Source organism: Drosophila subpulchrella, chromosome X (assembly GCF_014743375.2).
Source record: "Drosophila subpulchrella strain 33 F10 #4 breed RU33 chromosome X, RU_Dsub_v1.1 Primary Assembly, whole genome shotgun sequence".
Classification (NCBI taxonomy): domain Eukaryota; kingdom Metazoa; phylum Arthropoda; class Insecta; order Diptera; family Drosophilidae; genus Drosophila; species Drosophila subpulchrella.
In genome coordinates, this window is record NC_050613.1 from 11,281,105 (window position 1) to 11,307,351 (window position 26,247).

A 26,247-nucleotide genomic window follows, 5' to 3' on the forward strand; every position below is an offset into this window, starting at 1 on the left:
TTTAACTGCAACTTCAACTTTAAGTTGAACGATGACGCCAAATTGGCAACGCGTTTCTGTTCTGTTCTTTTTTTCCCCGTTTTTCTCTTTTTTGTTTTTGTGGCCCGAACGTGAGAACCAATTGCTATGTATGGTCATTACAAGCCGTCCAGTCCATCTGAAGGCCCATCGGTCCATTGGTCCGTTGGCCAGAGCGAGAGATATAACCCATAAATATTTTAATGATGATTACATTTTAAAAACAACGAGCGCTGCCGCACTGGCATCACGAAATCGAATGGGAGAAATCACAGGGTGCTGTGGTATTGCGATCGGGATTGGAATCGGGAATCCAGGATCCCGGTATCCCAGCATCCCAGTATCCCAGCAGCCCAGTGATGATGAGCTACTACCCCGCCACTGGGCGACACTGACGACATTTTTGGAATTACATTGACAGGCGGGGACGGGACTAAAAGCGATAATTATTGCCAACTTGCGGCGCTGTAAGTGTTGGCGATCGTGTTTCGCGGCAGCGTTTGTTGCAGCTGTTGCAGCTAGCCTTACTGCACAGATTCACCTCCCAGATCCCCTCTGGATCTCACAATTCCAACCCCTGGCATTCCCTCGCACACCCCGATATCCCCAACATGGCCCTCTGCCTGATCGACGGCGTCTTGCCAATGTAATTTCAATAATTTTATCTGCCGCCGCTCGCGTCTGCCGTGATTCGATTGGCGAGCGGTGACAGATCAAAGCCGCTGCCTTATACACACAGAGAAAAAGCTATAGGAAACTTAGAGAAATTTTTAAGATCGAAAGGAGAAGAAAATGATATGCCCTTGAAAACCTTTGTACCATCATTAGGACATATAAAATAAATATTTTAATAAATTGGTAAAATGTCTTTATTTCTTTTAGACATTTAAAAAATAGTATATTGATTAATATTAGCTTAAAAATCGGTTTATCTTCCAGACCTTAAAAACCTTGTAATATCTTTGAGGTCATATGAAAGAATTGATTATTTATTTTTGTCCTTGAAAAGCCATTGTAACATATGTAAGGGCATATCAAACAAAAACATGTGATAAGGTGATGTGAACATGTGAAAACAGGTGATAAGGTTTATGGAAAAACATAAATTTTAAATGATGACTGACTGAAAAAATCTTAGATTAATAAAGATATGCAGTTGTTATTTAGAAAAAAAATATTTTTATCGAGCTACCATATATGTATGTAGAATCATTATACTTTGGATAATCAGCCTCCATTAATTTGAGATACAAGTCTTATATTTGTGTGGATGCTGGATGATCTGTTTTTAAGCAATACAATTTGGTTAGAATACATGTATACTACTTAAATACATATTACTTAGAGCTAGTTTTCTTAGCTAGTTTTCGCTCAGTGTTTTCGCGGCGGCAAAGATCAGTGATCGGCGTTCGCAAGTCGGGCGATGGGTGGAGCTGCTCGATTCGACTGCTTTTGGAGCTGCCTGCTCCAGATGTTTAGCTGCACTTTGGCGGCTCGATGAGGAGTTCCTGCGATCGCAATCACATCCAGGTTCAGGTTCAGGTTCGGGTTAAGATGAGGTCCCAGTCGCAAGTCCCCGTATTCCAGGCGATGCGCAATCATCAACATCAGAGCGAGCGTCATCAGCCGACCACTGCCAATTACTCGGCAGCATTGTTGACATGCCTTTAACCATTTGCATCGTTTTCGTATTGATTTGTTTAACTCTCTGCTCTGCACACAAACACGGCACAATTTTCGGCTTCCAAACCGAACAGATTCGATGGGGATCACCACTGCATTTTTCTCCCACGGCCCAAAAAGCGTGTGAATGGCCCAAAGGCAGCGCGAGCGGTTCAATGTGCCGATCAAAAATATGTCAAAAATCTATCGAAGAGCAGCGATCGATCGGAACCCTTCTGCCCTGAAATCGGTTGCATTCCCGAACGTTCTGTAGGTCAGTTATCGACCCAGTTTACGTGATCTTCGCAGGTATTCTTGGGCCTTTCAAATGGTCGAAAAGGGGGGCGTTCCTTTGTAAGATATCTATAGCCGTTTAATTTATTTCTGCTCTAAACGGAGTATTTTTTAAATACTATTTTAAATAAATGTATTTTTCAATTTAATGAAAATATAAAACAATACTGAAGACAACATTTGAGGTAACATTCCAGATAAATAAGATATCGTATACTAAAATGGTAATAAACGATCATACTGGCTAAAAAACATTTTTTAATTTATACTGCTGGCAAACAGAATGACTTAAAATATATTTCAACAGCTTAATAATATACCTTAATAAGTATTCCTTGCCTAAGAATTTTTTTTAGGAATTTAAAATCAAAAGTATATCGTCATCTTGATCCTAGAAATATGAAAACTGTTTTTACTGATTGAAATATAGTCCCTCTGCGAATATTTACTTTTAGCGTTAACTTTTCTCCCAGCAAAAATTAAAAAACCCCAAAAAACCAAAGCAATCTCTCCTCGATCTGTTAGATCCACTTTCGGGCAATTAAAATTCGATTGAAATCGCCACGAGGTGAACATGTTAATGGAAGATCGCCACGCCTGTTACCACAGTCGCATTTTTCCCACACCAATTGGCCATCGAAGGGGGTTCTCGGGACGAGGGGGTGCCTCCAAACCCCGATATATCGGGTTCCCGAGTTCCCCCTTATAAGCAATACAAAAAAAAAGCGCAGTCGCATTTCATTTGGGATTCCGTGAACGTTTCGGTTCAAACATAAAATAAATAAAAATCAGTACAATTCGAAGAGCTGTTGTCGCCTTTGAGCTTTTGCGACAATCACTCACGTTGCCATTCGGCGGTTCCGTCTCAGGTCCCCTTAGATCCCCTCCAAAAAACTCCACCTTAACCCCCTTGTGCCAACCCTTTCCGCGAGCGTTCAATCATCGGCGATCGTCTTTGAGGCCCGATTCGTTCGTTAAACGTTCTGCGTATTGAAATGAAATTTGTGTCGCTCGACTCGATGACTTATTCAATTATTCGATACGATACCACGTGATTGAATTATTGAAATAAGTTAGAGTTCGAATCAGGTGGCCGTTGCCCATGTGGTTTATTTTAAACTCAATGAGAGCAAAGAAGCAATCCTAAAATTCAATTGTTCTGTAAGTTTTCAGTAATACCCATCAAATATATTAATAGATCTCTTTGAATCCTTAGATAAAGATTAGATTGTCCTTCTTTAATACAGTTTTAAGAAGAAAACACTTACAATCTTTAGGATTTTAGAATAATAATACAATAATTTAAAAGTGAGTCTTGTATTATATCCAAATTGGTTCGGTGTACTGGGATATTAGATTGGATTTGCCGGGATTCTTTAAGTCCGACTGCCTTTGCCTGTTGATTTCCTGGATCGCTTTCTTTTCCATCTTTCTGGTTTCGAGAGTGATATCCCCATCGCCCTGCTCTTTGTCGGCACCTCGCATGATTTTTAGGTAATCCTCCAGAGTGAGGGTCTTGAGACCCTGAACCGATCCCAAAGTGGTATCATTAATATTGAGACTCGCCAGGAATTCCGCAATTGTGGCATAATGAACGCCATTTCGGCGGCATCGACTATATTCCAAATTTCGATCGCTACTGCTTCTCCGGATTTGATCTCCGTCCATTGGGGGATTTAAAATAATAAAATAATTTGGTTGTTTTTTTAAAATTTTTTTAGGTCTTTGATTGGGGTGTCTACCACAAACAATGTAAAGCAAAGGCAACTTTGCTACCTATAAGGTTTTAAAAAAATATTTATAGGAATTTTTAACTTTGGTATTCCTTTCCTAGGTTTCAATTAATTTTAACAAAGTTTTATTTTAATTTAAGTATACAAAAAAATGTTAACTTTTTATCAGGAAAAGTGCTTTAATTTTCCTACAGTTCATCTAAAATGATCAATATTCACACAATTTATGATTGCATGGCAACAAGATAAATATATTTTAGCGTTTTCTTTCTCTTCAAGAAACCTTTTGGAATTAGTTTTTTAAAAAATAACTAAACACGAGTTCGAACAAGTAATGAACATGTGGCTTTTCCTCTTCGGAGAATAAATTCCATGGGGCAAGGGGGAATAAAAACTCACTCGTTTGACAGCTCATTTTGCATAATTGTGCGGCGCGGCAGGCAACGCATACAAATCGATTATTGAACCGAATTCCTGATATATATTTTTTATGGTTTGATTTATGATCGCCGTACTGTTGTCAGTCAGTCAGCCGAAGGGTAAGTGGAGTGGTTCTTTAACGAGTGAGCATCAAAAATGCTAATTGAGCTGTTTATCGATTTGTCAACAACAATAACCCGCTAACAAAGTCGAACAATGGCCACATCAGCGGCGAAAATGTCATTTCATTGTTGTTCGGTTTGATGGGGCTTTTGGGACCCCCTTCCCGATAGGCCCCCCTTTTGGAAACCCCCCTTTTCACGCTCTCCATTGAGTTTTATTGACTATTAAAATTGTGTCAAAATGTGTTTGAAATTTTTTATTGTTAATTATACGCGGCGGGCGTAATGTGGAACCAATAAACAATATCGGCATCGCAATTGAAATTCGGTATTAATCGTTTGTTGTTTTCTTTCTTTCACTTGGCCTCTTATTTTTTTGTTTTTTGGAAATACTGGGAATTAATTTGCCAAACTAATTAAAGTATAAGGCAGGCAAGCGTGAAACCGAAACCGAAACAGAAATCAAATCAAAATCGAATTCGAAAGAGATTCAAATGAATAGACAGGCGGATCGGACAAGCCGACAAGTTGTAGTCCCAGATCCCGATGGAGGGCTTTACACTGAGAAAAATATGAGAAGGTATTTAACAGAGTTACTAGATACTATACTTTTTTTGGGGGATTTTTAGGGACTTAGAAAAAGTTTGTAATACCTTAATTTATAATAAATCATTCAGATTCAGAGGTAATATTTTTATAATTTTGATAGGGATATTATTTTTTGTATTCGAAGTCAAGAGAATAATTTTATTATGTTTTATCTGAACTCATTTATTGATATGAGGTATTTAAATAATTTTACCAAACTTCTGCTTTGCTAAATAAATATTATATATATAGTTTAGTCTCAGAATATGTAAAATCTTTTTTTTTTTTTGATATGGAACTTTATCAAAAGCATAATTTTATTAAATTTTGATCTGAACTCATTTATTAATATGAGGTGTTTTTATAAATTTAGCAAACTTCTGCTTTGGGAAATAAATATTATTAGGATATTATGTCTCAAAATATGTATATTACTTACTTTGTTATTTCTCACACTTTTTATTATTGTTGAAAAAATATTATGTCTATTAAAACCGAGTTAGAAATCATTTGAAAAATCCCATTTTCCAGCAGTGCAATACCAAATTCAAAAGGGAGCTTTGGTTGGCGTTTGAGTAATGAGCCCTGGAGTTAGAGCCATGGCTAAAACCGATTTCACTGACCGCCCTGAGTGAATGACGGAGTGAGAGACTGACTCACTGAGTGAATGACTGACTGAGCGAATGACTGACTGACTGACTGACAGAACCCCAAAAGAGATCGCGGGGGGCTGGCCAGGCGGATCCTGACTGACATTTGATTATTGGCTTCCAATTTGTTGCAGATTTTTTTCGTATGTTTTTTATTTTCCATTCGAGCGCAAATTGCGTGCCTGGCAATTTGCAAGAATAAGAAAAAAAAAAAAAAAAATATATCCAGATATCTTCAGGTGAAGGAGCAAAAGAGAAGGAACGATCGCCGAACAGAAGTCAAATTGTGGCCAACATGGAAATTAATGGAGCAATGGAGCGACGGCGATCGAAAAAAAATAAGCTAAAAATCGGAGATGGAGATCACGGCTGCTGTTGTGGCTGCTACTTTGCTGCAGCAAAATCGGCGGCAGGAAAGGAGTTATTAAGACAGAAAGGGATGGCCAGAGGTTGCCCAGGTCTACCTTTATTTTTCCTTTTTTCCCCCTCATTTTTTTTTTTGCTCTGTTTTCTGTTTAATGAAGGCAGTTCGATCGATTTGGCTGGCTGCGAATCGTGGCAGCCCCACCTCCGCCGCTCGAACCCAATTTCCAGTTCCAGTTGCAGATCCGATTTTTAGAGACGGCACTTCTACGGAGGAATTTGGTCGATTTACGATGCCTTAAGAGTTAAAAATATAAAATTTAGCATGGATTATACCACTAATCTTAGCATTTAAATGGTTTTTATAGATAATTTTCTTTTGGCTTCTATAAAAACTTCATTTTTGAAGGGCTTGCTGGAATTTTATGAAATTTAGATCATACGATCTTAGTCTTTCAATACAAAACTCATCATTAGCAAGCTAAAAATATTTAGTAACCAAAATAAATCATTCTAAGAAGTATAATTACTTGGATTCTGTTATTGCATCAAAGACTTATGCTTGATTTCTCTGTGTATTCCAAAGATGTTTATATATACTGATGTATATTATATAATTTTGCATTTTTTGGGTATTGGGATTTTCATAAAATTTAATAATTTAAAATTTAACTTCTGCTAATGCTATAGCTTACATAATATTGTATATTCTTTTATATTTATATTTTTTATGGATATCAAGTATTTTTTCGTGTCACGTTGCCCCCTTTAAAAACGGGCAATTCAGCGACCAGTCCTCGGCACAATTTCAGTCGGTAGTTGGTAGTTGTTGCTGCCGTGGCTGCTGTTGGCCAGGCCAAAAGAGCTAAATGAAAAAAAAAAAGCCAAAAGCGCCCAGGGTCCAACCAAACTGAACCGAACTGAACCAGCGTTTTCGATCTGTCTGTCAGTCAGCTGCCATTTTTGCTTGGCTCGAGTCTCGAGATGCGAGTCTCAAGATTCAAGATACAAGATTCCAGATTCGAGATCGAGACTACTCTGCAGCTGAAGAAGCTGGCTAACTGAAACCGAAACTGGGGGGATCTGGCCAAGAAATCAGCCAACCAAGTCGGCGAACCAATTGATTGACATTGCCCACAACGCCCTTTTGCCAACTTGGGGCGGTCTTTCCAAATGGCCCGTTCGGTTTTATTCGGTTCGTTCACTTTTGTTGCCAACTGTACCGGAAATGTGTGAAAATGCGCAGAGCCATGAATGAATCGCTTAGTTGACCGGGCAGTCGGACAATTCTGTTGAATTATTATGCCCCCGACCAACTACTAATTATACAACAATAATTAATTAAGCCAAGAAGACAGGCTCTTGGCCAAACCAAAAAAAAACCAGTTGGCCCAAAGCCGAAGTTCATTCAAGAAAAGCTGCGGCCGACAATGACAAAAACAGTTACCAACCGTCGTTGAGCGGTCAAAGCCGTGTAATTATGAAATTCAAAGAAATGAAGCATTAAACCGAACCATCTCGAAACAAACGAGAAATATGATATATGAAAAAAAGAAATAACAAGTGTTCATAACTAAATTAGCATGAAGCCACCGCCCATTGATAACTCCACTCTTGGCTTGGTTTTCATTTACTTTTTTTCTGTTTCTGTTTTGTTTTGTGGTTGACAAATTAATATACAAAACTAAACCCTTTTTGAAGTCAACCGACCACTTGGTTAGTGCTATAAAAACCAGGTCCATACTTTGATTGCCCCAGCTAAAAACTATGCTTTTCTCACACATTCGCTTTACGAATATTTTTACCACTATTACTATTATTAGTTAAGCAGCCTTTTTTTTACAATTTCCAACGAAAATTTCATACTCGGGAATGAATTTATAGTCATTAAACTGTGAGTTATGTCTTTATAAATCCATGTTAGCTGAGCTCAATGGAAAGTCACTACGAAAAGCGAGGGGAGATGGAAACTCAGGGGAGTATCAGAGTCCAAGTGTCCGGAAATTCTTGAGAATGTTTAAATACTTCGAGATTATATCTATTCTTTCTCTTTATAAGTCTTGCTTTTAAAATATGGCAGCTAATGAAAGATATTTCCTGTAATAAATGGAGTAAATTTGAGATGGTGTTGTACATTATATATATCAAAAATGTTATAATCTGGCTAATATTTAATCATTTATGCTGTTTATCTCATTCTCTCCCCTTCCCTTAGTTGTTATAAGATCTTCTCAAATCGGTTCCAGTGATTTTCCATGGACAGACACCAACAATTAGTACATCTCCTGACACTATCCTTGGATCTCTGCAATTCTTGCGTTCGGTTCTCATCGCTTCAATCGAGTAGATTTCCCATTTTCCCATGGCGTCCACAATGCCCGAGACGTGTACACATTTCTAATTAAATTTTCAAAGTTGCTTTTCCATTCTGTGCGATTTTTGATTGACATTTTACATTAAATGTTCTGCAGCCAGAGCTGGCGGAAAGTGGCCACGGCGAACGGGCAACGTTGAAATTGATCAATTTCACATAATTTCAAGGCAAGTCGGACGCGGTAATGCAAATCCGACAGATGCGACTCCAACTCGCTCTACTCGCGAATGTTAGAAGATCTTAGATCGCTTTCCCCTTCCCCTTCCCCTTCATTTGGGGATGTGTGGATGTGGATGTGGATGTGGCTGTGGCTGGGGATTCCTGAGGATGCCAAAGAAAGACTGGACCTGGCTTATGATTGACAACGGCTGGATTGAGCGGCGCTGTAAGTCCACGCAGGTCCAATCCCAGTCCCAATCCCAATCCCAAACCCAAACCCAAACCTAAGCCCAAGTAAAACCGAACCCAAACCTAACCGAACAGATCTGAACTGAACTGAAAACCGAACCGTAGCAATCCGCGAATCCCTGACAGCTCGACGGCCTTTGGGCGATTTAAACGTTTCGGTGGCCTCCCTCACCGCTCCTCTCAAAGGCACTGAACAAATAAAAATCTAAAAAAAATTTCATATAAACAAATTATAAAAAATACTATACAAAAAGAAGAAGGACTAATATTAAATACTATAAAATACAATTAAACTAATTGAAAGAAAATATAGGAATTGTAGCATTAAAATAACATATACTTATAAGAAAAATAATGGAAAACCACTGGTATCCGAACTCGGACCCCTTTCAGTTTTAATTGAAAAATCTTGGTAAATAACATTTTTAATCAGTAATTTTGGGTTCACAATTTTGTTTGCAGTGTACTGCAGCTCACCTGAGCTTTCCCCCCTGCCCCTCGCCTTTTAATTGCTCGCCGTCTGCTGGATTTCTTCAGCTTCTTTCACAATTCTCATTGATCTTTTTTCGAATGTGCGCAACTGTCGGATTTTGTGAGCTGTCAGTGGCTCTCTGCCGTGGAGACTGTGCCCCTCCTTGGCCTCCCCGCTCCTTAACCCCCTCATGCCACCCGTTTAACCCCTCTGTGCCCCCTGTTTTGGATATGTGTCTGTGGCGTGGCATATCTTTGATTTGCTAATTAACGGTTTGTCGGTTCAGTTTGACATTTGAACATGAGTTCTTGACATTTCTCTTTCTCTCTCCGCCGATTTGTGTGGGGTGTCAAGGGGTTAAGGGGGCTGTGAGGGGGGTTAACAACTGGGCTTTGGTGGCAGCCTATTGATTTGATTTGACCTTGGATTAATTGGTTCTGCCGGTGTGCCAAATTCTTCTTTAATTTTAAGGAAGCTTTCTTGAACAAAATAGTATAAAATAGGGTCTTCAAAAAACAATAAAATAGGTTTGGTAAATAGTATTTATATTATTAAGTATAGAGAGTTAAATAAAAGACAATAGGAGGTTGAAAATCGTATGAATAACAGGAAATTTGGTTGAGTTTATTATAGACAGTATGATTGTTCTTAAAAATAAGAAATCGAAGATAATGTTTTGAAAACCAATGGTGTTCTTTTGCGATTTTCCCACCGATTCCAAGTACAAAACCCTGTAACGGTCACAAATTGATGGTCAGTTGGGATTTCCGACACGGCATAACATTGTTAACACCTTGACTTTCCCCCCATCCCGCTGGCCGGTTAATATTAATGATGATGTGGTGTTGATGTTAAGTGCAGTTTAATAAATGAATTGTCTCCCATTCCAGCCTCCGCAGCATTTGCAGCATGCAAAGAAGCCTTTCCAGAGGACGAGCATTTCCCGTTGCCCCGAAGGCAGCTCGTAATCCATCACCAGATTTCGTTTGGGTTTCGTTTTTGAATTGCATTTGCATGTGCCCAGAGCAGAAAAAGAACTCATGCCAATGCACTCAGAAAAATTATAAGTCCCATTGAATGCTGAATCTTAGATAATTACATTACCAATTTTAAGAGACATGCCATGTCTAAATAGAGCTACAAATGGCCAAGTTATGGACTTTAGAAACGCAGTCACCTTTGTAGAATCTAGCGGTAAAAAAATGGAGATCCATAAAAAATAAATATATGTATTTGAAGAACTGAATTGCAAACTTTCAGGGGGTAGCCACTTTGAAATCGCTCAATAAATAAATAGTAAAGATGTTATGATTGCTAATGGTGCCACGTTTGGGTCACCTTTTTAATTTATATTAATAGGTTTTGTTCCACTGTGCCGGCGATCATTTGTCTATTTTGCCTCCCTTGACTCCCTTGAGCAGCGCATCGTCGTGGCAAGCCTATTTCTTACAACTTCTTCAAACAACTGCAACAACTGGCGTATCATAAACAACAACAGCAACAGCAACATCGCGATGTTGCTCTTGCACTTGCAACCTGCAACTTGCAACTTGCGACTTGCGACTACAGCGACTACAAGTTCCTCTGGGGAACCTTTGTGGCAAAGTGTTTTGGAATCTCTCCGTCGTTTCGGTTGCTAACGTCTAACAAGCCAAAGAAAAATGGGCCCAACGCCAACTTTTGGCTAAAGCGCAAACACATTAAAAATTGCTCCTTCTTCGTCTTCGTCTTATTTCTTTGCAATTGCCTCAGTTTGTTGCTGTTTCTGTTGCTATTGGTGTTTGGCAAAATACCCTAAGAAATTGGCTAGGCAGGGAAGTAACTAAAACCTTGATAAGTTCGAATTTCGAAGAATATTTCTGTTCTTATCTGGACTAATATAAAAATTCCAATTGATTTTATAAAAGGATCTCTTTTTATGCGAATATTCTGATTTGGAAAACTCAGTCTTCGGAATCAGATGGTAAATATTAAAAACATTAGAAACCCCAACAGAATTTTTGAATTTGTATTTGATTTTCCCAAGTTGCTGATCAGAAACGTTTTAGTTGGGTTTCTTATTCTCTTATTAGAATAAACTGCTTTGATCGGAATGACTTTCTTATTTGATTGAACTGGTTCAATTTCTCGTTTAACTGCTTGCTATCCTTTTCAGTTGGAAATTTGTATTTTCAAATGTTGTATTTTTGCCTCCTTAGATATTTGGACATTAACCGATTGGATTTTTCCGCTTACGTAGTGTATTTGATTTTCGAACCTTGTTAACTTATTTTTCCATAACCATTGCATTTGGACCTGAGGCCTCAAATGCACTTTGCGAAAAAAGCATTTCCTCCAAACTTGTCTCGATTTTTGCTGCCTGCCCCGCGGCGATTTTAGTGCGAAATAGCTCTCTTTGTGGGCTTGCAAGTTTGTGGTGTTGTTAGTTGCATGCACTGAAAAAAATTACATATTACATTAATAGTAATAATATATTTAAGAAAGAACTGATACTATTTTTTACAAAGTTAGTAAAAGATTCTTAAAATCAGAAAATATTAACTAGTGGAATTTCCTGAAATCGCATTTGAATATTCAGCATCAATTTTTTAAGATACTTTTAAAGCAAATATAATAATAAATAGAATATATGACGAGGCCACAGGATCAAGTTAAATTCTATATTTAAATATCTTAGATATTTTTTGAGTGATAATAAATATTGTTTTAAGTGCATTTTGGTAGTTTGCTGGCGCAGCAACAATTTGCAGCCTGGCCATGCGATTTATCTTTGGGCTGGCAAGTTAATGTGGCAATTGTATGCTAAGCAGCAAATGCAATGGTTTTTTCTATTTTTTTTGGGGGGGGGGGGGTAGGTCTTGAGAAAGGGGAGGGGTCTTCCAAAAAGGGGGCGAGGCTTGGCCAACGGTTTTCATGAATGAATTAGGCGGTGGGCAAAGTTTGGCTCTCGGTGGCGAAAGGGCAACAACTCAATTTACAGTTGTTATATTTGCTGGCGTTTTTCCTTGTTCCTGGTGATTTTTCTTCTTTTCTTATATTTTTTTCAAATTTTTTATTTTTTTTCCTTTGGCTTTCCTTTGACCGAAACGGCATTCCATTGCCCACGGGTCGGCCATTTTTTCGCTGGAAAATTGCCGAAGAAAAATGCAGAAGAAGACGCATCTCATGGGTGTGATTTTAATTTCATACACTCATAGAAAAAATCGCCCTAAAAACAAGGAAAATCGCCCTAAAACGGGGGTCAATGGCGACTGGGTAACGAAACAAGGGCAAATTTTTCTAAAAATAGACATGTGTTTTTCTTGTATTTAGGGCGATTTTTTTAAAATCTAAGGCGATTTTTCTGTTTTTTTAAGGCAATTACCCTTCAAATAAGAAATGAGTGCTCTAAACTTAAGGCAGTTTTTTTTTATATTTAGGTTGTTTTTTTCTGGTTGTAAAGGTAAATTGCCCTGAAAATATTCAAAGAGTCCCCTAAATTAAAGGTGGATTTTTCTTAAGTTTAAAGCCTTTTTTTCAAATTACAGGCACATTTTTCTATACCTTACTTTTCTTTTTCCTCACTTTTAAGGCAAATCGCCATAAATTTCAGGAAAGTTTTCTTACGCCGTACCGCTTTTTAGGGCGAATCGAACTGAATTTTAGAAATTTTTTTCTAAAATCAAGGACCGATTTCCTTGGTTTGCAAAAGCTTTATAGGGCGAATTGCCCTAAATAAAAATACTTTTCCATTATTTTGTATATATTTTTATTTATTTTGAATTGTATTTATTATTAACATTAAAAATATATTAACACAACTTACATTTTTATAATTATAATTATTTACATATTTTTAAAATATTTCTTAATATCTATTCATATTGCTAAGTGGGTTTTAAAAATAATGTTTCGGCTTAATATATTTTTTGGCATTTAGGGTTTTTGTTTCCGTTGGAGGGAATTTAATGTCACTTAAGTTAATTACACTAAATTCGGCTTTATTTACAATTTCATAGGAAGTGACATGATCAACAAATTGTAATTCTAATTTAACACAGAGAAATAATACTTGGTTTTCGAAGGAAATGATTTCTTTTACTTCAAATGCCTTAAAATCTGGTTCGTAACTATATACAATAAAACCTTCCTTGTACATCACGTTTCGCAGTTTCGCGTATACATGGCAAGTTACATTATCAGTCTTTGAAATTAAATTTTCAATTTCAGTACTATATATAGAATTCTTGCTAAGGCACTTTGATTTACTTAAAACTATCTCATGAATTTTAAAATTTTGTACAAAATTCGCAAAGTTTATGCACATTTTCTTGGCTAAAGATATAACAACATTTTTCCGGGAAGTTATATTTTTCGTCATTAAACAAAACGGGATACTCTCTGTTGTGAATCTCTATACATTCTTTTAAAGACCTTAAGTCTCCTGTTGTGTACTCGGAATATGTGACCCTATCAATTAACTTTAATAAATTTATAACAAATTGCCATACTTTATCATCGGTGGGTACCAAATCCCCCACCATTAAAGGGAAATATGTAATGAAGGTTAGAAGTTCCCGAGCAGTCGCCTTTAAATTATGTTTTTTTAAATTATTTAACTGGAAAGGAGGACAAACATTTCCAATTTCGGCGCTTCCATATTGAAAGTTTGTTTTTCTCAGATTTAATATTTCCAAGTCAAATATTTTACTGTTAATATAATACAGTACAATGTGGGGTATATCATAACGCAAGATACCTTCAAAAACGTCATGAAGGATATCCACCGAAAAATTCTTAATGGCAGAAAAGTGGGTAAGCTTGTTAAAGGCACACTCTGATTTGATACCTGATGTAGATACATCACATTCTTTCAGATCATTTTCATAATTTATTTGGTTTCGCAACGACTCAACTTTAACTTCATAAGCTATAGCTGTCTCTTGTTTTGAAAGTTTGCAAAACCTGCAAAAAAAATTACTTGAAAATGATGTCGAAAAGCCCAAGACGCTGTTAAGACCAAGATTGTCTCCTAGAATAAGCCCTAAAATGAAAAAAATTCTTTGCTCTTTTCCGTTTATGGAAACCACTATTCCATTGGTCTCTAAATCTTGTAAGAGTTCTATGAACTTATACATACATTTGGAATAACCAAATGTTTTAATATCACTTGTTTTTAACACAGCAGCACAGAAAATATTATTATATTCTATTGGAGCTGTTGGAAACGACAAATATACACCTTGAATAGGCGAGCAATGTGGACCTAATGGGTTGTTTATCTCGAAGTCGTCAAAGTAAAGGAAGTACGGAAATATAATTTTTCCATTTAACGTGTTTTTAATCCTAATTTTTTTCCATAAAAAGCCGTTGACAAAATTTGTAATGTTTGTTTCGTTTTCTAAAAATGAAAGCCTTTTCAGAAATGCGTCCAGTAAATTTGGTATTTCAAAAAACTTTTTCAAATGAAATTTCAACGGAAAAATAGCGCCTTTGGATGGTTTCGACATTAGCATGACCTTATTCTTCGACCGTATTGGTGTTATTCTGTCATCTATTTTTACAATAATTGGGTCTTCATAAAAGCCCTTTTCCCTGAGAACCTTTAACAGCTTATATTCTGAAGAAACGGTTTCGAATGGATTTTGAAAAAATTCTAGAAGATGTTTTATTTTGGAATCTTCGGTCAAGTTCAGACTTTGTTGAATTTGTTGTAACTCCTTTTCTATTGGCGCTATTAAGAACTTCCTAATTTCGGACTGCAATTTAAATACGGTTTCCCGCGGAATGTTAAGCTTTGAGCAAATGTTAAGTGTCAAATTTTCGGCGTTATTGAACAAATTATGTTTGTCTATCTTGGAGTTATTCGAAAAAGTTATGGGTTTTTCGCTATCAATTTCTTCTTCAAAATCTGTAGTCGAATATAATGTTTCGTTTTCGTTAATAAAATCTTGTGTTGTGTTGGTTTTGCAATGATTGTTTGTGTTACGCATATGCCTCCGTAAGGCTTTAAGTTCATTAAAGTGTTGAGGGCAGTTCAGAAATCCACACGGTATGCTTATATACGTTTCTTGAGAATGAGATTCTTTTATATGGGAAAAAAATGGTATTTTGTCACCGAAATTTTTCGAACAAATTTTGCATTTTACTTCCATTTTAAAAAGTAATAAGTTAAAGATTATGAAAGAAAAGCAAAAATGAATGTCTAAACTTCAGAATATGTCAAAGCAAAAAATAAATAAGGAAAGAAAAAATTAATGTCTAAACTTCATAATATGTCGAAATAAAAAATAAATAAGAAAAGAAAAAATTAATGTCTAAACTTCATAATATGTCGAAATAAAAAATAAATAAGGAAAGAAAAAATTAATGTCTAAACTTCATAATATGTCGAAATAAAAAAAAAATAAGAAAAGAAAAAATTAATTCCTAAACTTCAATTTTTGTCAATATTAATTGGAAATACAGCCTATTTATGAAAACTTATGCCTAAAATGGTTACATTCTAAAGTTTTTAAAATCGTTTAAGAGTTCAGAGAGAGCTTTGCTTTTCTTATCAGACTTCAAATGAATTTCATAAAAATGTTGTTGTATCAATGACCACACTAATGTACATTCCGGGGGATACTCGAGGTTTAGGACAAAAAATATTTTGAAACACACTTCAATGCTTCTTAATAAATTTGGCATCCTATAAAAAACACCTGATAAGTAAACTGAAAACTCTGTAAGGTAAAATGGGCTTGTTCCCACGCTGCAGATGAACGGTTGCAGTTTCTGCTTTCCTGAGTAGCAGTTTTCCGTAAGATTCTTTAAATGTGTTTGCAGTTCCCCAACAGTAGCCTTCCAAACCAAGAAACGGCCTCGCGAATCCGCAATTGTGTGTTTAAATGTCTTGCTATCGCCGTCTGCTTTTGTCCTCGAGGTTGGCACCAACACTGAATGAATCGCAAGCCAAATTAAAGTCGTTTGTATGTCTATACATTATGGGAATAATTTAATGAGAATATTGAAAAAAAGTATTAAACGCATATACATACCTTCACCGTTGCTTTCCAAAGACTTAAGCAGGATCTTACCCTGTTGTTCCTTTACTTTCTCTCTTAAAAGGGGAACAATTTTTGACTTAAACTCGTCCCACTTTTGCGAAAAATTGTTAAAAGAAGCTGGATATAAAGCCTCAAAGTCGTTTTCGATCTATATTATTAAGATGTGTTTTAAAAAAATGTGCTTACAAATTTATTTTAGAGCTTACCAGCTTGAATCCGAAGGATTGTGTCAAAATTGGAAATTCTTCAAATACATCAAGCAGATTGGCATCCGACTTCAGGAAATTGCTTCTCCAGTCAAATGTGGAATTCCAGCACCTTAGCACAGACTCCAAGGGCTCAATATTATATTTAAGCCATTGTAAATCCAATTCGACTTCAGCTATTATTTAAAAACATATATAATTAACATGTACCTAAGTACTAGAAGTATTACTTACTTTTTTGGGAAGACAATAACATATTTGGAGAAACGTTTTGGTTTAAAGGCTTGGGGACTTTTCCAGTACTATATTTGGCCTTTATATTATAATAGTGGCTGTACAGCAGGCCGCCCGGTTTCTTTCCTTTACTCTTCAAGAAGTATGTGTCCTTAAAAGTAAAAAGAATGTTTAATTTAAATATTTTTTACTGTGTTGCATTCACTTACAGCCGTCTCAGAATCAAATATATCAGTTATTCGGTTGGCAATCTCCTTCAACAGGTTCTGCCTAGGTTTAAGTTCTTTTTGAAGCAAGTACTCGACTATTACAGAACTTAGCTCTCTTCTCACTTGTGAGCTAAGGGTTTTGCGTTCATTATAATGCTTCAATATCAGTTTTCCCTTTTTGCTTTTTGAAAGAATTCGAGCCACACAAACACCTGGTTCTGGCTCGTTACTATCCTCAACGTTCTCCTTTTAAAAAAAGAAAATGGTGTGAAAATTAAAATGAAAATGCACATACGCTTTTTAAAAACAATCTTAGTTTTAATTTAGCTTGCGTTTGCTGTGCTTCTGAAAAAAAGGCCGCAGCAGAAACAATAGCCAAATTTGAGCACTGACGAAATGTCTAAGATGTTTTTGTCGAAATCCGGACATGGCGGATGTCTTACAGAAACGGGACTATTTAAAAAGAAGAAGAGAAGAATTCGAAGTATCTTTTGCTCATTTCAATTCGAAATCACTTGGCACAAAGCATTTGGGGGTTGTTTTGCATACACATGTGTATGTATGTGTTACGTGTACGACGCTCTAATGCAGTTCGAACTGGAAAGATCTTTGAAATACACATACATATATATGTATGCATGTATGTGTTCTGTTGCATCATCCTTTTAACACGTGATCTCAAAATTACTCACATATACAAATAATTAATTATGTATGTTCTTACTTTGTTCTGCCACAACTCCAGTTTTTTAAAGAACTCTATAGCTGGACCGACCATTTCTACTGGAATTTCCCCTCTGAGGTGCTCCCAATTCAAATATTTTAATGTCTCAACGGTAAACATTCTTTCTGTTATAGATAAATTCATTAACTTATTACAAGCAATTTACAATTTATTATATGTATGTATGTACTCACCAGAAAATATTTCAAGGAATGCTTCGCCTCCCAATTCTTTTACCACTGTCTCCATTTTCACTTGCACTTTTCAACAAACAAAAGGGTTAACAAACACGTCTTTACCAGCCAAGCGTCCGAAAAATTATGACAATGCAATTCGTCTCTACCCCAACCCTTGACACAAAGGTTAGATGAAAAGGAATTGAAAGAAAACTGTAAACTAGGGTGGACTTCCCTAAGGTCAGATGAGCCTTGCGTTTAATGTGAAACAAATTTCACACAAATATAAGTCCACCCTAACGTACGCACATTCTTGACACTTGCTTTGACCTGCGAACTATTCACACATACATATGCATCAATTTATTGCGTCTTAACTTGGTGGTTTTTAGGGTAATTTTTCTTAAATTCAGAAAATTGTTTGTGTATTTTTGTTCTACTTTTTAGGGCGATTTCGCCGTTAAAGTTAGAAAATACTTTTAGCGTCGACTCGGAAAAAATCGCCCTATATAATAGAAAAATTTGGCATTTTAGAAAAACCAACCCTAAAAATTATTTTCTATGGCGATTTTCCTTATATTTAGGGCTAGCCTTTCTTGAAATAAGAAAATTTTTCTAAATTTAAGGGCGATTTCAGTTTTAGGGCGATTTTTCTAGTATTTAGAAAAAAAATTTTATGAGTGTACACAAATGAACGCGAATCGAGAGATATACACCCAGTCACCCAAAAAAAAACAGAAAACAGCAATAACTCCCACGAAGATTAATAACATAGAGGCACACTCACACACTCGCCCATAAATAAATAACAAAAAAGAAATACAAAATGCACAAAAAATGAACAATAAGCGCGGGCGAGGGGCGAAAATGAAATTTATGCATAATGCCAAAAAGCGCGCTGGCGAATGGCCCATCAAAAAAGCGGCAAATAAAAGGCAAAACTGAAGAGGAATACTCAACAGGAAAAAAAAGAAAGAAAATGCCAAACTAGGAAGAGCAATTGGATGAATTGATGGGTGGCTCTATGGGGTGGGGAATTTCTTCTGGGGAGTACGAAGCACTTGACTTCGAGATGACGCTGGAAATTAAAAACGAATCATGTATGCCCTGAGTTGGGGGAATAATATGTCATAGGGGGTGGTAATTCGCTGTCATAAGAATTACTGTATTATCATATTTATTTTTTATTTTTTAAGAGCATTCAGGAAAATCCAAGAAAAAAATGATATAGGGGTTCCTAAAATATTATATAATACATTATAAGAAATATATATATAATATATTATAATATAAATAACATATTAACTCATGCATATCTCTTAAAAAGAACATCAAAGGAACATATACTATTCCACTACTTTATCCCTAGTTTCCCCAAGATTTAAAACTCCGCCTTTGGGTTCCAAACATTCTCCCTGATCCCATGTACCCCAGTGATATATGCCGAAACGGCAAAATGGGCCACATCCTTGCTCGTACATCAAGGATCAATGGCACGTACCAGCACTAAAGTTATTAAAGCCATAAGATACACAGCCAGGCGGACGGGCGCCCGCAATCCAATCTCCAATGCCCAACCAACCAGGCGTCCATATGCAAAAAAAAAAACAAAAAAAATCCTATATATATTCGTATATGAAGATATACATATTTTGCATATACGTACAGATAAATTTATTATATATGTGTGTGCGGCTGTGCGTTTGTGTTTTTTGTGAGCGATACATTTTGACGCACCCCCTCTAGAAAACCCCCTCCCAACTAAAACGAAGCTACACGACTTTAAACCCATCAAACCATTAACAACAACAACAACAATAGGACGGGGACAGTTCTACCATCTACTTTTACACAGAGAAAAAATATTACCAAGTGTGGCAACATGTTTGAATTTTACCAGATAAGTTTTATAAGTTTTTGAGGATCCTAACTCTAGTTTATCATTAAGCAAACATTTCTAGTCATAATAGATTTCTGTAATATTTTAAAAAAATGTATGTTGTTCTGTTCTGTTACGGCTCCTAACTTTATTTAACCATAAAACAAGAGTTTCTAGTCGTGATATATAAAAATAAATTTATTGTAGCCTCCAAGACATAAGTATGTTCGATATAAATATTTGAAAATATATTTTAAAAAAATTAGACAAATGGCCAAATTATATAGAAGGGATTTAGAAGTTCTGCTGACACCATAAAATTAACCGAAATATTTTTAAAAAGAACCTGTTATACTTTTTTCTCAGTGTTAATATACCATCCCTACCCCATCATGTGAGTAAAAATTTGCGTATGAGTCAACGGCAACGACGTTTATCTTTCAACCACCACCCATCAGAAAACACAGGTATGCACCCCTGCCCCGCCTCCCGCACTGCCCCACCCCCTCCACCCACTCCACCCACTCCGCCCACTTGATATGTATCGCCGTTGTCGTCTACAGTTATAAAATATATATGAGTAGGGGCGACAAACGACAAACGCTTGGCTCAAGAAAAATCGACATGGCAAACGTGTCGGAAACGTGTCGCAAATTTGTCCGTCGAGCGTCGAGCGGAATCGGAATGGCAACGCGTTCGCCCACTTCCCGGGATTACGGAGCGGTCCATTACGAACTCATATAATATATACCCACCTAAAGCAGGCCTCTAAAAAACCAACAAAGCAAAATGTACCTGCATATTGTCTTGGCTTAGTTTTAAACTAATAGGGGAATATCCTATGGTTATGGTGTGATTTTTCGGAACTAACTTACCAGATTTAAGCTCCTTGGGTTAAGCCCTTTTTTTTTATAAAAAAGAACAATACTAATTTTTAAATACGATTAATTTTCAAAAAATTTCTAGCTTACAATTTACTTAACTTAAGGTTTAAGAATACCATCACCATTGCCAATATTATCTAATACAAATAACTGTAAGATCTTTAGCGAAAACGTGTTATTTACTTTAAAAATAGAAAATATTCCGGATCCACTTTAGAAATTAATGTGGTTCTGGTAAAATTGTCTCGGGATTCGGGATTTAGGATTCAGGATTCCGTTTTCAGGATTCAGGGGTCCACACAACGATGAGAGCTGGTGCTATCCGCACATTAACGCCCGTAACGTAATTAAACAAAAATAATGGTCTCAATAATCAAGGCAGAGCCATTAAAGCCGGCTATGTAGCTACCCCTTTTTATTTGGGCTCTGGCTTTTTTCGGAGTCTAGTGATTATTTGCTGCGGTGCTCTTAAGTTCCAACCCCCTTTATTTAGATTTACACACATGGAGATTTATGGGCAGCCCTGCGCTCTACATTCTGTATCAAAAATCAATTAATGGCAATAATTTTAAAATTAAAACAATTCTGCGTGGTGCCGCCAACATGTGTGAAATTTAATGACTTTGAAGATATTTATGGAAATAGACCAAGTCTTGGGTGCCCAAGCCGAAAAGCCTTTCACCATTTCGTTTGCAATTATCGAGTATATTGCGTAGCCGCCTCCCTGGCCCAGGGAATCGTATCCGAAATGGTCGCCTTTTCGTTGTAATTAGATGAGCAGCAGCAGCGCAAGGGTTTAATTACATTTTGAATAGGAAATTTATGAAACAAGTTTCGGTTCGGCTCAGTTTTTGGGTTCAGTTCGGTTCGGTTCGGTTTCTCGTTTTTTTGGTCCTGGCATTCAAGTTTTTCATGGGGCAAGTCATTGTCGGCATGTGTGCCCGGTTGTCTCCATTTCCATATACTTACATATATATATTTAAATATATTTATTCCTCTTGCGGACTTCATCTTCATCTGTGTCGCCATCTATCTAACCCCTTTTGTCCCTGGATTTAGTCTGCTTTCGCTATAATGCCTGCCCTTGGGCGGAAAAATCGTTGTTTTATTTTTGGAGGAAGGTAACCGAAAAGGAAACTATTTATAATTAGTGCGGATAAATCGTTTGAGGTCGATGGAATGGTCCTTGAATTTCTGCCTTATATGTCATTGAATATTATATTTTAATTTTGTATAGAAACATGTGGGGTGTGTTCTCTTATTTGTTATTCTCTTGTCATTATTGAAAATATTTAAATAATGTTAAATATTTCTAATGTTTAGTTAGTTTTAATATGAATAATATTAACATTTTTAATATGTTTTAATAATACTAATATTTTTAATATTGATATGTTACTATTTTGAATATTTTTACCTTTCTAAATATTACCATCTTAAAATGTTGAAGACTCCATTAATATTATGATCCCAAAATTATAAATAATTGTTACATTATAAAGGCCTTTTACTGAAAAAATAAGCACCTTTTCCAATCAATTGTTGGCATTCATAATTTGATTTTGCACAAATAAACAAACAAATATTGAAAAACCCCCCGGCTGGATCGGTTTTCCGCAATATTTTCCAGCCGACTTCCTGCGTTTTCGCAACCCTAAACCGAAAGACAAAAGTTTATGGCAAACATATGCACATATATATATTTTTGATAGATATAATTACAAGCAAATATGCCGCAAACGCTGAAAATTCGCCTCAAATTGAGTTTCGACATGGGTTTTCCAAAGGGGGCGAAGGGGACTTTGTGCAGATTCGGTTTCAGTTTTGCCCGTCGAATGTTGTTCAATTAACGTGGCTGGGTTGTTTTTGTTTTGGTTTGTCTGTCGGCGAAGCCCGCCCCTCGCGAAATTGGTAGCAAAATGACAACCGCGAGCGTTTTCCGCCGACTGCAATGTGGCGATGTGCGATGAGTGCGGCATCAACATGTTGCACAAATATAAACATAAATCAATTAACATTTTTCGGCCATGCCAGTGAACTACTGGGTTCTCGGTTCGGCGTCCTGGGAGTCCTGGCTTTTTGGTCCTGGCCCCGAAAATGCAGGGTTGTGTGTGTGGTGGCCAAATTTTTCGCCGATTCGCCGGCGGCGAGCATTTTCCGAATCGACAATTTGCAAACAGCTTTTCAGCAGGGGGAATCCCCCAGAATTTCGGCGATGCCTACTTTTAGGCGCAGTAACTAAATGATGAGCACATTGGAAACCAATGTATTTTCAATACAATTTTGGAATAATTTTATTTTATTCATTTTCGCGTTGTGATAGAAATATATCCTAAACATAAGGCAAAGTCATTTAAAACTGGAAGAATATTAAGTGATTAGAGCTACAGGATTTTTAAAGTCTTTTATTAATATTTTTTCTATACTATTTTACTCAAAAAAAATCAAAAGGAAGCTTAAAAATTGTAAAAGAGAGAATTCCTTAAAAGATAACTTCACTTGATAGGCATTAGATGCTTATAAAATTTTTTGATTTATTATTTCTTAGAATATACCAAAATGTATCTTTTAGATATTTCAATAGACAAAATGCCTTAAGTTTAATGCTTCATTTAATAGACATTTGTGTTTCTATTATTTTATCTTTATTATTTACATAGCAAAAGTCCTAGTTTAGCTTAAAAATATTGTAATAAAAAAAATCCCTCAAAATCAAATCATCATTTGATACGCATTAGCTTTCCACAACTCTTTTCCATCTAAAACCTCTAGTCAGACTCAATTTAACTGGCAATTAATGTATGCTGCTACTTGCCACTTGGCTTCTTCAGACCAACTTCCAATCCCAGCCTCAAATACCCATTTCGAAGGTCCAGTATTCTGGCATTCGATCCATTGCCGAAAGTGGCAATCAGCAAAAACAACAGCAGGACAAAAGGCCGCCACACGTTGGATGTTGCTGCTGCCACGCCCCCTTTATCCTGGTCAAAGGTGGGCGGATGGGTGGTTGGGTGTTTGTGTGAGAAGGCCATGTCGACACCTATTACCATTCATTGACTTTTGTCATGTCCCTGGGGTGTCATCTATGCAGGTTGCTTTGGTTTATCCCTCCATGTTGCTGCCGTGCATGTTGCTGTTGCTGCTGGGTATGTTGCTGTTGCTGCTGTTGCTGTTGCTGTTGCTCCACGCGTTTGATTGCATTTGCAGGCGAAAACCCAACGACCGTTTGCTAATGTCCTTCGATAAAGCCGGCAAAATCAACACCACCAGCGGCCAAAGGACACGAACCCACTCCCCCGAAATTTTCGGGGATATGGATATGGATATGGCGATGTGAGGATATGGGTATATGGCCCAGCCAGCCAACTGGCCTCCGTTTTCATTTGGTGTTTGATTGGATTTTCAATTATTCATTATTATTGGTTGCAATTTACCTGGCCGCCGGCAAAGGACCCATCCTATCCAGCTGCATTGATTGCTTTCCATCATCAGCGCCAGCGGATGGTATGGATTCCATGGATGGTCGTCGCTTCACTTTTCCAACTCATCAAACTCCAATTGCATCATTAAACGGAATTTTTGATTTACTCCCCTTGTTTAGCACATCCCGGGATATTTGCCCCTTTTCATTTGCATTCGTGTGTTTGTGTTTTGCAGTTTTGATTGAGTTTTCCCCTGCCATGGGTGTGAATATCAATTGATGACTTTCGGGGACTTTTCTTTGATTCTGATTCGTCGCATTCAAGGTCACCGCGGAGTTCATTGATCAAGTCAAGCAAATCAAAGCTTGAAGAATTCCAACAAACTCTAGTGCCCCTCCCCAAAAGCGATTAACTGAGTGCTTAAATAATACTCTGTCTTGAGGCATATGGATTAAAACTATCAATTTGATGAGTAATTTTATTGATGAGTATTAAAAAATATGACATTTTGAATTAACAACGTCTTTAAATACTTTATTTGTTAAGTTAAAATGTGTAGAGGAAGACTTGCGTGGAAAAAAGAAAAATAAACTCTAATGACAAAATAATTTTAATACAGCCTATGTCTACGTTAAATATTTAAATATAAACAAATATTAAGGGATAATAATACTTAGATTATATAGATGTTGAGTCTTTAGAAAATACCTACTGTATCTTGTGTTAGCTTTAAATGCTTATAATTAATATTATCTTTCTGAATAACACCTTATCTTAATGTCTAATAGAGTATTTTTTAGTCATTCCCCTTTAATTTCTCAATATTTCCATATACACTATAGCATTTGTTTTTTTTAGCAATACAGATTCCCGTTGCGACCCCCGTTTCCGCTTAAGGTGGACAATTATCTGCTCTACGAGAAGGCAATACCCAGAATTCCCGGGACGGAGAGGGTGAGGGAATGGAGAACACAAAACCGAGACTCCAGATCGAGCCATAAAGATAGCGACTACAAAACAAAACCAAACCAAAAGCAAAGCCCCGAAAAACAAGCCAAGCCACCGACAAAGTGTTTCCGACATTTTCGTAGATTTTTGCTGCCAGATTTTTATTGGCAGAAAGAGATAGCTCAACTGGATAACTGGCTAACTGGCTAACAAGATAGAAAAAGAGAGACCGATTTGATTTTTACGAGCATTTCATTTCATTTCGTTTTGCATCGGTTATTTGGGATACCATATACCATCGCATACCCGTATATACTATACTATAAGTATATGTGGCTACTTGTCTTGGAATCCGACCGAAAACTCTTGTCTGATTTCGCCGGCGACAATAAATTAAGTCAAGTGTAGCATTTAATTGATTTTAATCATAGATTAAATATCGTAAAACAACAAAAGCCGGGGCGTGGGGCTACATGGCAATATAGGCCAAAGAACAACACCCAAAAGGCCGCCGTTGCCTTGACCAATAAAGTCAACAATCAAATCAAACAATCCCAATCCAAATTCCCCTTCCATGGAAAACCCCCCCCCTCGAGAAAAGGGGGCGGTGGGCAGGGCAAACAAACCAATTTGTAGCACAATAAGTTGTCGTTACTTGGTTGTTGTAATCGCTGTTTACCAATATGTAATCCTTAGGAACAACAAGAGACCGACTCCTTGCCATCCTGTGCGTATCCTGGCTTTCGGTGTCGGGTTTTCGGTTTTCGGTTTTGGGCCTGGGATTTCGGATTTTAGATTTCAGATTTTAGGGTGCTGGCTGTTTGGTCTGCTTGCTTTGAATTTCAATTACCCTCGACTCGATTTTTTGTGGGGGGAAGGGATATGTCGGGGCATTGGCACTAGCTTTAAGGACAGTGCGTTTCGCGGAGGTATGTCATGTTCAGTCCAAAAAAGAGCAGATACTAAAATTAAAAACCTATTTTATTTTATTGTACTTATCATTTACGATACCACAACATTGATATTATAAAGCTTCTGACCTTTGAGCCAATATAATATTACAATCTATTATAATATATTTTAAAAAATATCTTATATGGAAAAAATTATTTAAATCTTTTTAATCGTATTACAACATAATCCTAAAATATACCACAACTAATGAAACGCACTGTATGCATATGCAGATATAAATTTAAGCACAAGGGGGCTTATGGATTTCCCATGGTGGAGTGGGGGGGTTTTACAGTGGGGTCAAAAGGTGAAAGCCAGGACAGTGGAAGAAAATATTCGCGTTGCTAACGAATCAAATAAATTTGTTGGTCAATTAAAAAACTGCAAAACGCGCACAATTTCCACATGTGTGGCAGCAACAACCACACAGCTCACCAGTTTTTTTCCAGCCCCCCTTTTCTCGCCACCCTTTTTCCACC

At 36.8% G+C, this 26,247-nt stretch overlaps 3 protein-coding genes across 4 annotated transcripts in view; 1 reads left to right on the forward strand and 2 right to left on the reverse strand.

The window, feature by feature from the left end:
• The window catches only part of LOC119557796, a 54,297-nt gene that overhangs the window by 20,712 nt on the left and 7,338 nt on the right, over window positions 1-26,247 (forward strand). The window lies entirely within an intron of this gene.
• LOC119557800 lies at window positions 3,234-3,708 on the reverse strand. The gene has a single exon (XM_037870703.1). The coding sequence runs from the start codon at window positions 3,640-3,642 to the stop codon at window positions 3,295-3,297; it is 348 nt and encodes a 115-aa protein (XP_037726631.1). The 5' UTR covers window positions 3,643-3,708; the 3' UTR covers window positions 3,234-3,294.
• LOC119557799 lies at window positions 15,559-16,640 on the reverse strand. Its single transcript, XM_037870702.1, has 4 exons — window positions 16,573-16,640; window positions 16,339-16,514; window positions 16,124-16,280; window positions 15,559-16,060 (listed from the first exon to the last, which is right to left on the reverse strand). The coding sequence occupies exons 1-4, from the start codon at window positions 16,592-16,594 to the stop codon at window positions 15,582-15,584; spliced, it is 834 nt and encodes a 277-aa protein (XP_037726630.1). The 5' UTR covers window positions 16,595-16,640; the 3' UTR covers window positions 15,559-15,581.

Bases quoted from the DNA above. Each gene is read 5' to 3' on its own strand.
- LOC119557800 (XM_037870703.1), bottom strand. From the start codon at position 3,642: ATGGACGGAGATCAAATCCGGAGAAGCAGTAGCGATCGAAATTTGGAA.
- LOC119557799 (XM_037870702.1), bottom strand. From the start codon at position 16,594: ATGTTATTGTCTTCCCAAAAAA. The intron at 16,515-16,572 runs GTAAGTAATACT...TTTAAATAATAG, and splicing joins GTTATTGTCTTCCCAAAAAA to CTGAAGTCGAATTGGATTTA. The intron at 16,281-16,338 runs GTAAGCTCTAAA...TTAATAATATAG, and splicing joins AATCCTTCGGATTCAAGCTG to ATCGAAAACGACTTTGAGGC.